Here is a 14,140-nt window from a genome sequence, read left to right on the forward strand (position 1 = left end):
AGAGATAGATGGGAACATATTTCTAAAACAAAACAAAACGTGAGAATGCAGGGTAGGAGCAGTGAGATTTGATCAGAGAAGACCAAAGTGACGTGACGTGAGGAGTCGGGATGGGTGAGAGCTTGGGGGACAGTTTGTGGGGTGAGAGAGAGCAAACTAAGGGTGCAGGAATGAGAAAAACAGGAGTCAGAGTGTGACAGTGGAGCACTGAGCTCAGCTGATGGCCTCTAATGAAGTGCAGCAGCTGCACAGGAGCCCACACTGACAGCCTGACTTCTACTCTGATGGATGGATGGATGGAGGGATGGATGGATGGATGGATGGAGAAGACACACACCCAGCCCAGAAGAAGACGACAGCTGAAATTTAAACAACCCTAAAAACTTTGATTGACAGGTCATGCAAGGGAGAGCAGGGTGTTGAGTCAAGGTTTTTTTTCTTCCTTTCTGTCCTCTAATAAGCACTGAATGAATCATTTCCTGCTCTGAAGCTGTTCTAATCAATCCATAACCTTTATTAATTGTCCTTGTATTGGTTTGTTCCTATATAGGAAGTGAAGTCAGGAGGTCCTTCTGCCAATCAAAGATGGGGATACATTTGTGACTGCAGTAGCTTAGATTTAAAAAAAAAAAAAAATGAATACAATACAATTGGCCAGATTTGATTGATTCAGGTGGTAAATGTATATTTGCATCTTACAGCTAAAGGTGTAAAGTCCTTTACTTCCCTCTTCTGGATGGATTCAGAGCATTCATCCTATCCAAGGCTTTATCTGACTGATAACACTTATTGGTAAGCTTGGCTTAATAATCACACAAATCTCCATGCTTTATTGGCATCACTTTTTAGCTGTAGAGGTTATTGCAGTATCCTAAACTGAAGAGAGATCCAAAGTATATATAAAAACATATATATATATATATATATATATATATATGGAAAAAATATCACAGTTCTCTCTTCTTTGTTTTTTTATAGGCCGAGGGACCGGACTCAAAACGCCACTCACTGTTCTTCTTCTTCTTGTTGTGTACACTCGTTAAAATCGCTGCTCCTCTGTTATTCGTGAACGCATCAGGCTGAATTTTGCTAGCTATAATCAATGGATGTGTACACATTGAAATTCGGAGCCCGATTTTTGATTTGGTTACCAGGGGGGCCCCAAAAGAACAAAAAACAAAAGTCAATTTCTCATCTATTTACGAGTCAAATATTACGACAGTTGGTGGTACCGAATCATTGGCACATACCAATATATAAATGGAGCTTATTACCCTATACGTGTCACGGGGGCACCTCTGGGGCCCCGTTTTTCAATTGACTACTCCTCTTTTAGTTCTCGTTAGATCAGAATGCAGTTTGGTATGGATACTCTATGAATTAATATGATGAGAACCTTGGAGCCCTTCTTTTGAAATTGGGTAGGGGGCCCGGGGGCCCACCCCCCATTTCTGGTAATTTCCAAATATATGGGAACATAGTCGTGTGACATTGTTTCAAAGGTAATTCAACGTAGATTACGATTATGCCTCGCACAGTTCGATCAGGGGCCCTAGATGCCCACACCCCTTTTTTTAGGCAATTTCCATTAAAGTAGTTTTCTCATTCATTTGTAAGTCAAATATTGCGACAGTTGGTGGTGGTTCCGAATCATTGACACATACCAATATATGAAAGGCGCCCATTACTCCATATGTGCCACAGGAGCGCCAAGGTGCCCCATTTTTCAAACGGCTAGTCCTCGGTTAATGCTTGTTGAATTAATTTGACATGGATATTCTATGAGCAGATGTCAAGAGCCTCTCGGAGACCTTTTTGAAAGGGGAGGGACGGGGGCCCACCCCCTTTTCCGGTAATTTCTAAATTCATTGGAATATAGTCATGTGACATATGGTTTCAAAGGCAATTTAACGTAGATTATGATTTTACGTTGCACAATTTCATTTGTTTTACTCATTGGAACAGAGTCATTTCACTGAATTCTCGGGAACATGGTACGTGCGATTCGGCGCGGGGACGCTCCGCAGGCCTGGCCGTAGTTCATTAGAACTTATCTTTAAATGACAGCACAGTAAAAATCATTTGGAAAATGATTGAGACGTTTGTTCTCTATAATATCTTGTTTTAAGGTTAAGATTTAGAGGATGTTACGATGAAGGAAACCGTGCAAATGTGCAATTAACACAAAAAAGTGACATTAAGATTTAATATAATTTGGTTTAACCCCTTATCTCCTGTTGTTCTTTCTTTTTTTATGGCCATTTCCAGTGATTTAATCCCATACAAGCAGTATGTTTTTAAAATTATTTTTTCATTAATCTAAAAATTTTAATTAGGAACCTACTGAATGTTTAACTCTATGAATACTAACATCTTATATGTTTAAGTCAACATATTTCCAACAAAAAATATTTTCACCCCTGAAACAGTAGTTTATACGTTTCTATTCTTTTAAACACTCATTTAAGCCTATGTTATAATTTACAGAGGCGGAATGTATGGTCAAAGTTTCAAGGTTTTCTTCAAACTGTGACAGAGACGTGTGTATTAAAGATATCCAACAGCAGGTGGCAGTAAAATCTCACGTTCCAAAAGTTTGATAAAAGTGTAAAACAATCCTTGGTTCCTTTTAATCTTTGAGGGTGTTGTACATGTTTTAACCAACAATTAAATGAATAGTTATATATATATATATATATATATATATATATATATAGACATTTTGACACCTCTGCTTTAATTATTACAATTTTTCTATAATTATGACATTAAATAACACATTTTTTTACAAACTGGTAGTTGTGGAAAACATTTTATTCAACAATAGTAAACTAATAAAAATAAAAGAAAATGTTACAAAAAAAAAAAAATCCAAAACCAGAAATTGTACAAATCACAGCTACGCTTTAATCTTGTCTCGCCATACAAAAATACAAAAGGCACTGTGCACAACAAAGCCCCTACACATATAAAACATCTGAACCACAAACAGTACAATGTACTAAGAAGAAAAATCACGTTCCGTCTTGATTTTCTTGCAGAAGACACTGTTGAACCGAGATGTCAATGTTGTACGAGTGCAGACTTACGAGAGGTAATCGAAGGAAACAGGATTCAATATTAGACAGAAATAAAAAGGAGCAGCAAGAGAAAATAATAGAGAATCAGACATTAAAAGATGATAACATGAAGGGATATGTGCACTGTGTATCAGACGAGGTTCAAATCCAGTGCCATTTAACAAGCAGAGGTCATCAATGATCCAAGTTTGGTAGATTTTACCTTCATAACCATTGCACGACGACATTATTCAAGCCAAAAAACAAAGTTAGGCCTCCTGGAGTTTCCTGACGCAGATCCTTGGGATCCATTTTTAACTCATACCAAAAAAACTGTGTCTGACATGTCAAATAACTAGAGATGTTCTATTCTGGCTATAGTTGGAACTCCATGCATCCAGTAAAAGCTGCTGAAAAGCAGATACACTGTGTCGAAGGCTGACAGAATCAGGGCAAAGACCTTCTAACACTGAACTAAGTGTAGTTAAACAAACCTAAGTAGCTTATAAAATGAAGGGACTGAAAAACTGGGAGAAAGTTTCTCATCTATTCTAAGTGATTCATTAATCTCATGTGTGGTAAAGTGACAATATGTGAAAACATTCTTTTACATACTGATCCCTTTTCTTCTCAGCTCAAAAAGAAAAAAAAGAAAATAATCCAGCATAAAGCTTTTAGGCATATTTTTAGTGTACCATTCAAGCGCTCTCTACTGTGCAAAGTCACTATTCAAAGCTTTAAGTAGCTCGCATCAGATTAAAGACACCTCCAATGCTTTTTTACAATCTCTTTGGCAGCTAGTTTATTGTCCAACCTTCTTCTCTAAGAGAAAAAAAAAAAGAAAATCACAGGAGGAGTTGAACTGTGCAGCAGTCATAGTGCATAATTTCTTTTGGCATCCAGTCACGAGGCCTTAAGGAATATGTTATTAACGCTGTTTAAATCATAGGAAACCATGCTCATCTAAACCTTTAGGAGTAACTGGATTCCACTTTGCAATGGGTTTTGTCGTAGAAAGACCTGAAAAAAACAAAGTAGATCAAATGAATTGAGGCAGAATTGTTTGATTTTAATTAAAAAAAGAAAGTGTGGTGCAGTTTTTGGTTACCTGACTCAGTTTTGCTTTTAGACGATTCAAGATTTGGAACATCTGCTAAAGGAAGCCCCCTTCCTTCCATGTCACTCTCTCCAGAGGACGTGTGATCCTCGGCTCGCTTGTACATGGCAGGCTTTTTGTGATATTTGGCCCGGTACGTATCAGTCATACAGTTATCCACGGAAAAATAAGTGGTGGGCAGAACCAGGTCTGCACCGTCCTCATGCCTAGGCCTCGGGCTAGGTAACCTGTCATCGCTCTCGCTGGCTGATAAATCGTTCCTGTCCTGGTCTGATGAGCCCGACTTTGAGCTGGCGTCAGATGAAAGTCTGTGTTCGACAGGTGTCTCGATCCACCGCCGGAGGGTATTGTGCGAAAGGTACGATAGGCCATTTTTGGGTTCGTTGCGGGGGCTCAAGAGTGCAGCCACCTCCGGTTGTAGGGCGTGGACACCGGAAAGGTCGGTGAGATTGTTGCCAAAAGTCCTTGGGGGGAGCTGAGTAGGGATAATATGAGAGTACGTGTCTTTGTGGGCAGTGCGATGCTCTTCTTGCTCTGACGAAAGTTCTACAAAGTCATCCGAGCTGTTCCACTCTGAGCTATTGGTTTTTGGTAAATATGGAGGAATTGGGCTCACAGGACTGCTGTCAAAATCATCCTCTTGTTCACTATCAATGATTTTGTCCCTTTCAAAAATCCCAGGGGTGTATCTGAAAGCTCTTCTTCTTTTACATAACAAAAGAACAACATATTTAGAAGAACTTAATTGAAACATTTGACAAACAGTTGAAAAGTTACTCTTACCTATGTACATGCTGGCCAGACAGGAACTTAGAATCTGGAAGATCTGGAGAATTACGTCCTTGTTCGTCTAGAAGATTAAAAAAAATTATTGGGATGAGTTCTTTGTACCATAAAACCCCAATTTGTAAATGCGTCGTCATCACAACCAGATGGCCAAGGCAGGCGCCAGGTAACATCTGTCATTGGGTTTTATTTGAACATGGCTCCAGTTTTTTCTTTTCCCTCTACATGTTATCTAACAAGGGTCATAATGAGGCCCCTCTGCCTAGAGCTGGAAGAGGAAGTATCAAAACTGCTCGTCTGGCAGAGTGCCCCCCGGCCCCCTGTGTACCACTCTGACTGTCTGATCCAGCCAAAGAACATGCCCCCTGACAGGGAATTTGGGTTCATATCCAGGCCTAGCTAGTATTAGGCTAATAAAACAAAAGCAACCCCGAATGAACTCTGGAGACTGTGGTATCTTAGTGTGTTCAATTCCGGAGAGAAAGTATCTGTGGACGTTCTTGGTAATCCAGGTCATGGTGTATTTGGTAATAATAAGTAACAAGGGCAAGTTAACTTTTCAGATGTTTTTATCAAGGGTTTTTCACCTATCATCTAATTAGAGCTTCAGTCAGCTTGAGTCACAACCAAAAGAGGAGATAATTCAAAACAAAAATACCTTGAAAAATGCCATCAATGCAGGCCAAAGTCCCAATGAGATGCAAGTACAAAACCCAGGTAAATGTGGGAATGATGAAAGATGTTATTGCCAAATCAGCGCAAACACTTAGAATCATGGTAAATTTGGTAATGATGAGTAACAAGAGCAAGTTGACTATTCAGACGTTTTCCTCAAGGGTTTTTCACTTTTCATCTAATAAGAGCTTCAGTCAACTCAAGTCACAACCAAAAGAGGATATATTTCAAAGCAGAAAATGCAATCAATGCAGGCAAAGTCCTAATGAGATGCAACTACAAAACCCAGCTAAAATGTGGGAACGATGACAGATTTTATTGCCGAATCAGCGCAAAATACTTAGAATGGGATCCTGGGGTTGAGGAGGAGAAAGAACCTTTGACAATATGGAAGGGTGGGGTGTTATTTACAAGGCTCGAGACTGACAACAGCTGAAAAACACGACAAGGAAGAGAGTGAAAAGGGTTGAGAACCATCTGTGATGTGTCAGCACACACCACCCGTCCTCTCTCAAAGCATTAGTGGTTAAATCCTTTGTGCTGGCATGAAATTATGCCCGGGTCAGACTGCAGACTTTACATCCCTACCACAACACTATTGCATTTTTAAGCCGCTAAGTCTGTGTGCTGATTCACAATTTGATGCTGCTGATCTGCAATGTTGGCAAGCAACTGTTAGGATATCTTACTTTGAAAATGAAAAAAGGGATCCTGTTTACAACATTTTCTTCCATTTAAAAAGTCCTCCTCATCTTTATGATTATGTCCACTTTGTTGAGTAATGCAAGATGAGGGGGGGGGGGGGGTGGCAGCAAAATTGCAGTCAGCCAAGAGTGTTAGGTCTATTTAAAATAGTTTTTTCCCTTCAGTTAACAACCTTCTAATCATTACCATATCACCATCCAAGTCCTTTGCAACCGTTTCCCAGGTTTGGATGATTTTCACTGAAATCTCATCTCAGTGGAATTTTGGTAGGACCACTAAAAGCTGCGGACAACAGCAAAACAGATGTAATTCAGGGCTCCTGCTGTTTACACAGCCTACTGCACTTGGCCGGGGAACCCTGTGACTGCATGGATTAGACCGCGTTTCAGCTGCATTCGATGCAGCGTCTAAGCCGCAGCACGCACAATAAAATATCCCCGACATTCCCACACTGAGTGGAAAACATACAGTCGAGTCGTTAAAGCGGATTAGAGAAAACTAAGGTGTTTTATGTGTGCATGTTAGTTAAAAATTGTGAGAATAATCTGTTTTACTACTACTATTTAGATTTTTTTAAGGTGCTGAGAAAGATTTAAGTAATGCCTCGTGGCTTGGATGGCTGTGGAGAATTATTGCAGTGTACAGGCTTTTTTTTTTATTACGAGGTCCAATGAAACTCAATGATTGTTAGTCACTGTTTGATTCCAGTGTTATTATCACAGCTTTCTGCTGCATTGTTAGACTTAGGACAGTCAGTGCTAATCAAACAAAATGTTACTTAATGTTTCTGAACTCAAAGTCTGTACAAACTACTTCAAGTATGTAGCTTTAAAAATAGTGATATAATAGTGTGGTATCCCACCAATCCTTTAAGATATTCAAATAAAAACCGACAAAGCCACCTTCTTAGAGGTATAAAAATAGAAATTCTAACTATAAAAACATGTTTTTTTTTTAATATATTGAAATGTAAAATTTCAATTCTAAAAGAATAGCCTAACAGTTTTTTTTTTTTTTAAAACACATTCTAAATAATTAAAAAAATAAAGCAAAAATAAATCATGTTTTTATTTTACGCTTTTACAAAAAATGATTGCGTAACCGGTGGTGGAGTGGTTAGCACAGCCACCTCACAGCAAAAAGGTCCTTGGGTGGACACTTTCTGTGTGGAATGTGCATGTTATCTCCATTAGGGGTGGCTCACAATATGAAAACATTTTGAACATCTGTACCAATAAATGAGCCAATATAACATCAGTAAAGGGTGGCACACATTTTCACAATTTCTATTGCTCAACCGAAGAATGCGTAACTTTCACAGATATCAGAAACTTGAACAATATAAAGGTTTCTCCAATGTATTTATACTAAATGAGTTAGAACATGAAAACAGTTCAAACACTATTATTATCACTATAAAAACAGTCACTGGAAAAAGCACTGGATTAAAAAAAAAAAAATGACAATAAATGATGGAAACCTTAAGAACTTCAGCTAGAAAAAAGTTATTAAGAGGACGGCAAACAACTGTTACCAGTCATTATTTCAATAATTTTACCAAGCTCTCCCACAGACCCTGGCAGCAAACCCAAACTACCTTTGACACATTTTGGAAAAGCTCTTTGAAGTTTTCCCATGGCAAAACATTTTAGCTCCGAGTGTGTTAAAGTTAGATTTGTTGACTGTGTGATGCTGTTGGGCTACTTTAAATTCTTCAACATCACTCTGAAGTGGGAGCATTATTAGAATTAGAACTGTGGTGTGGACAGATTGGGATATTTTCAATGTTATCTGGCTGTTTATCCCAAGTCCACGAATTCATAACTGGCTTTTATTCATATTTCTGAAGTAAAAATGCAATGTTACTGTGTTAGATAGTTAAGTCATGAAAAGCAAACAGGTTAAAATCTCAATTTTTTTGCTTACTTTTCCCATTTTCCTGCAATAAACCAAACTTGCCATATTTTAACTTATTTTCATCACTTTTTCTTGCCATGTTTTTGCTCCTTTAATGCATTTTTGCTACATTACTCCCATTTCTGCTACTTCTCCATCAAATTTCAATGCCCTATCTGCATATTTTTTCAACTTTCAAAAAATTTTCAGCACTTATAAACCCTTTCCGCCACTTTTCCCACTTAATGTCTCATATGTTGACCCATTATTGTCACTTTTATTCTATTTTCACCATATTTCAAGCTTATTTATTGGCAAATTAACCACAGTCACGACTTTTCATGCCCATGATTTGGCAGGTTAAACTATTTGTTCCTACTTTTTCCTGCCACTTTTAAGTGAATATTGACACTGAAACCTTTTTACCACTTTTGTATCCGTATTTGGCCACTCTAATTTGCAAATTTGAACCAATTTCCGTGGTGTTTGAAATCCCATTTCACCACCTTTTCCATCATTTTTGGGTCACTTTTAACCCATTTTTATTTCTGATTAAAACAATGATTTACATCTTTAAGATGACTGTATACTATGGTGCAAATAAACTTCCTGATAACAGTGTTATTCAGATTGTTCTTCAATGTCTGTGTTCAACCACCTTCAGGTACAGTGGGAACCACTGTCTTACAGTGATGACAAGGAACCTCAAAAACAATCCAGGTAACATGAAACTAAAGTTATGATGGGAGTTAAATCCTTATACGCCATTTTTTTCCCCCAATGATGATGGTGGTAGTGGGGGTGAAACTCCTATCAGTGTTTCTTACCAACTGTCCACCCACAGCACTGTGCTTTCAGAAAGAATTTTGGTCTTTAATGGATGACTGGAAGTTGCTCAGGCTTCACTGAAACTGTAGCTCATGCCAGCCTTCCGCCGCTGAATTCCAGCCAATTTGACTCTCGGCACATTTACATCAGCTTGTCAATACAATTTTCAGGCGGCGCGGCAAAAACATTGCATACTTGTTTTAAAATAGCCACGAACGAATGGCTCCCAACGGCGAGGTTTAGAGCCGACGAATGTCCCATCTCCACAAGACATGATTGATGGCACTTTTTGAACAGCTAGGGTTGGGGTTCTAGATCTCGTCTCACAAGAGATCAGCGACAGAATAAATAGTGAAATATATCTCTTCAAATAATTAAAATCCACTCGTGGCAAAACGTCACATTTTCCCTAACTGGCTTCAGCTAGATTAAGATGACTAAACAAAACTCTCAGAGAATCTAAGATTAGGATGTATCTGTCATTGCTTCCCGGAAGACCCCGAAATAACTAGTGTTTGGCGAAAAGGCATTTTTCTTATTTGAGTCTTGTTTGAACACCACCTTCTGACAGGGCTGGCCATGGCATTTTCTGCCTGGCTGGGCACAGCTGGGTGGCCCCTGGAAGCTTACTCTCATCCCCATACACTCTGTTTGGCACCAATGATACAACTGTTAAAGGAATTAGTAAGACATATCTGTTCATTTAAACAATTTTTCCAAATACAAGGTACGCATGAAAGACTGAAACAACTGGCGTGGTTGTTCTCTATCCAGGCGGAGTAACCCTTTAAACTAAGGTAGAATCTTCCTCGCGCTGCACTACATAAACTTTACTCAAGGGAGAAAAAAGGTCAAGGCCAGTCAGCCAAGAGCGAGAGCGCACTTATTTCCATACAGTATCCCTTCAATCAGTCTGTGACCTTACCACCACTGATGGAATGATAAATCAAGGAAATTGCTGAGTACAATCTTAATGTTTCAGGTCCTTTACAACACATGGAAGCCTTTTAGGCAGAAGAAATCTCTCCAGTGTCAGGGCCGAGTCTTGGTACGAGACAGACACTCCCATCGCTTCCTTTGCAGCGTAAGTGTATGTTCTTTCACTTAAGCGACTGTGGCCACATTTAATTGAGAGCTTTAATTCAGAATAAAAGTTAAATCCTCTTTAAACAGAGCTTGTAAACGCTTAATTCTGAATGAAAACGGGCATTCCGAATTAAACTTAATTCCAAATCAAGTAGCTGGTTAATTCCGTTAATGGTATAATTCCTCGATCTTGTAAATGTTTGATTCCGCTAGGGCTGGGCAATATATCCATTTTGGCGATATAGAAAATTACAATATCTCCTATATCAATTTACAGTACATATTTTTATGTTATAGCTTATTTTGTATTAAAATACTCGCATGAAAAGCACAGTTAGATGATTACAGAGTGTGTTCTAACCCAGACCTTCCCTTAAATAAGCCACACTACATAACACTCGCACATGCTGTCCCTTATAGGAGAAAAAGCCAAAACTGGCACATTATGTGCAGCTGTTTGTTGATAAACATCCCAGTCACATTGTGTATTTTTTCCTCCTTTTGTGTGATTTGCTGTCTTTTTGCGTTCTTTCATTTATTTCTGATGTCCAATTGATATTTTCTTCTCTTTTTGTGTCCTTTTATGTCTTTTTGTTGTTCTTTTGTGTATTTATCCATTTGTTTGTAAATTTTTGTAGGTTTTTTTGTGTATTTTTGCTGTCCCATTGTGCATTTTTTCTCATTTTGTGTATTTTTTGTTGTCCTGTGAAGTATTTTTGTTGTTCTTTTGTGTATTTCTATATTATTTGTGTTTTTGTAGTCATTTTGTGGTTTTTTTGGTGTCACTTGGTGCATTTACTGGTACTTTTGGGGCTGCTGTTTTTTTTTTTCTTTAAGCACCATGATGTTATTTTAGTTTCTGGTCAGACTTTATTTGAAATTATTATTTATATTGTATATCGCCATTTTGAGGAAAAATATTGAGATATGAATTTTGGTTCATATCGCTCAACCCTAAACTATGCTCTCAATAATTCAGATTGCTCTGCGCATGCTCGTCCTGTCGCGATAACGCGCTAGTGACGACATAATCTTTGATGGCCGCCCGAAACAAGTGTTGGACGACACATTGTAGTCAAATGTAGCTTCAAAACTACAATCAAAATAAAAATGAAAATATTTCTTATGTCATCTTCTATCTTGTAGCCAAAAATAAAAGGTTTGTTGTGTTTTTTCTGACAGACGTGAATACGTAACGTTCGCCCCCAATCGGAACCCCTCCCAACCCCGAGACCTAAAGTGGAACTGAACAAAGGCAGAAAAAATACGTGATTTCCATGAAAATCTCAATTCAGAATGACTATTTCCATGTAAACACAAAGCAAAACACTTTAATCCAGTTAATTTAATTCCAAATAATTATTTCCAAATTAAAAAAAACATCATGCAAACATGGCCACTGAGTATTTGTAGCAGATTTCTTACCAGTGAAAAATGCAGAGGGCAACACATCGTTCTTTAAATCGTCACTTCTTTTCAGAGGAAAGTGATCCCTGTAACGTGAAGCAGATACAAGCATTCATTCATTACGGAAAAATACACAATAGTCCCAAATTGTGAGGTTGGTTCAAGCTTTATCTCTGACAAAACATTTGAACCTATAGTCGAATAAGCATTTTTAGAAGGTGAAGTCAGACAGGCTTAAATTATGCATCTGCAGCTGATGAGGTCAGCTTTCTGCACACTCTCCCCACTGACTACACCAGTTGTCAGCGAGTCGGGATCATTATCTCCAAACAAAGCCAGCCAGTGACAGCCCAGCATAATAGGGTTTGCCTATCTGCCCCGTGCGCGTTTATGTTAAACGGGTCTTGCTATTCTTGGAGCTGTGTTTGTTTGTTTGTTTAATTGTTAAAGAAAAGAATATCATTTTTGTGCTTCACGTCCTTCCACAACGACATCAAACAGCAGGAACTTCAGCTGTATGTGAGTCACTTAGTTCAGTGATTGACTAGGGGAACTTGGTTCACAAAAACGTCACTCAGAGGCAGGGTTAAAGTCAATTATAATTGTAATTGCATAATTGATAATCAATTACAATCATAATTGTAATTGAAAAATCAATTGCTGTTGTAATCGTAATTGAATTGCATGAAAATTCTATAAAAACAATTTATTTAAATCAAAATGTATCAAAAAATATGTTTTATAGGGTGTTTTAGACTCATTATTTGTCAATAATTGTTAATTAACTTTAATAATTGAGAACGTTGACTTTCAGGGGATAAAAAAAAATCGTAATTTAATTGGAATTGGGAAAAATGTCAGTCAATGCAATCATAATTGAATTGGAATTGAGTTAAGAAAATTGACTTTGTAATTGTAATTGGCATGAAAATTCTATAAAAACTGTTCATTATAATTTAATTAAACGCAAAACTGGGAAACCATGTTACAATTATATGGCTTGTACATATATGTAGTTAATTTTTAAATGAGAAACAAATTAGATGATACATCATTGTCTTGAGTGTAACCGACCAGTTAACATTAAGTTTTATGGTGTTATTTAGACAGTATTTGTGATTAATTGTATTTGAACTTTAATAACTTAGAACGTAATTGACGTTCAGGGGATAAAAAAAAAAATAATCGTAATTTAATTGTAATTCGAAAAACTGTTGGTCACTGCAATCGTAATTGAACAAGGATAGTTTAAAGCATAATGATAATTTAAGAATGTAATTGAGCCCAACCCTGCTCAGAGTTGTTCTAACCTGGTCAGGTGCAGCTCAGGTATGGGTCGCAGGTCCATGGAAGACAGGTTGTCCACCACAGGAGAGTCCAGATTTGCCGAGCCGTTGCTGAGTCGATCACTGCTTTCATATCCAGATTCAGTCCTCTGAATCTTCCAGTTGTCGTGATGCACTTTGAGAGTGGCCGAGCCCTTCGCTCTTTCTTTGTCGCTGTAGCCCCCCCGCCAGTCGGAGTCTAACGAGCTCCGGCTGCCTCCGGTTTCGTTCCTCTGCTCGTCCTCGTAGATGGTCATTAGGCTTTTTGGTTTCCTATCTTCCCGTCCGCCCCACGTAAAGTCCCCGTCTTGGTCTCTGACTCTGTCGCGTGAGGGCGACTGACTGCTTGGCCGTTGTCTTGGGCTGTGTTGCCTTCGGTCTTGATTCCCTGAATTTCCTCCACCAACGCCACTCAAAACACTGTCCACGTTGAGCGCCTCTCGCATGGGTTTCCACGGCCGACTGTTCCGGCTGCGGGTGTTGTTGACTCCGTTTCCAGAACGCTCTCGAGAGTCTTGGCTGCTGTCGGTATCGTACCCATTGGAGATCTGGTCTATTCTCACGCTGTTTGGCACCGTAGGCAGAACTTGGACCCTTGAGTAAGATTGAGACGGCATTTCAAAGGAGGGACGGCTAGCGAGCTGTGGCATTCGCTCACTGCGAATGGGACCTTTGCCTTGGCTGCTGTACAGTCGACCATCCACGTGTTGTCTGAAACCATTCTCAGGAGGGGAAACAGAGCGGGAGTAGGTCCGGTCATGGCCTGGATCTGAAGGCATAGGTTCAAATAAATCAGAGAATGTGAGCACCGAAGAAGACACACCTACTTACACAAATTACTACACAGTTTCATGTAACAACAATGTGTGAATAGAGCAAAGATAATCAGAATCAGAATTTATTAATCCCAGGGGGAAAACATTTATTACAGTGGGGCAACAAAAATGTGATTGTCTGATCAACATTTATGTTAGCATTTAGAATAATGACCAATCTAAGCATTAATACAGGAAGGAACAAAGAGTTTTGTGCATTTTTTGAGTCATTTAGTGTGTCTTTGCCGTTTTTGTTTGTCATTTTGTGTATTTCTGTTGTATTTTTGTGTATTTATGTTGTCATTTTGTATATTTTTCTGTTGTTTTTGTTTTTGTTGTCATTTTGTGTCGTTCTGTTGGCCATTTGTTTGTGTATTTTTGTCGACCTTTTGTGTATTTTTGTTGTCATTTTGCATATTCTTCAGATTTTATCGTAATTTT

The 14,140-nt window shown here is 38.5% G+C and overlaps 1 protein-coding gene across 3 annotated transcripts in view; it reads right to left on the bottom strand.

Annotated features, from left to right (window-relative positions):
- Positions 1-3,604: 3,604 nt before the first annotated feature.
- usp53a (ubiquitin specific peptidase 53a) overlaps positions 3,605-14,140 on the bottom strand; it is a 45,322-nt gene continuing 34,786 nt past the window's right edge. For 2 of the 3 annotated variants that reach the window (XM_028474563.1, XM_028474564.1), the window contains exons 13-17: positions 12,870-13,653; positions 11,578-11,645; positions 4,960-5,026; positions 4,168-4,880; positions 3,605-4,079 (exon numbers count right to left, since the gene is read on the bottom strand). In XM_028474563.1, the coding sequence (XP_028330364.1) occupies positions 4,003-4,079; positions 4,168-4,880; positions 4,960-5,026; positions 11,578-11,645; positions 12,870-13,653 (1,709 nt within the window). In that variant the 3' untranslated portion in view covers positions 3,605-4,002. The remainder of the gene's footprint in view (positions 4,080-4,167; positions 4,881-4,959; positions 5,027-11,577; positions 11,646-12,869; positions 13,654-14,140) is intronic. The other variant, XM_028474565.1, reaches the window with a different exon arrangement.

Source organism: Gouania willdenowi, chromosome 18 (genome assembly GCF_900634775.1).
Source record: "Gouania willdenowi chromosome 18, fGouWil2.1, whole genome shotgun sequence".
Classification (NCBI taxonomy): Eukaryota; Metazoa; Chordata; class Actinopteri; order Blenniiformes; family Gobiesocidae; genus Gouania; species Gouania willdenowi.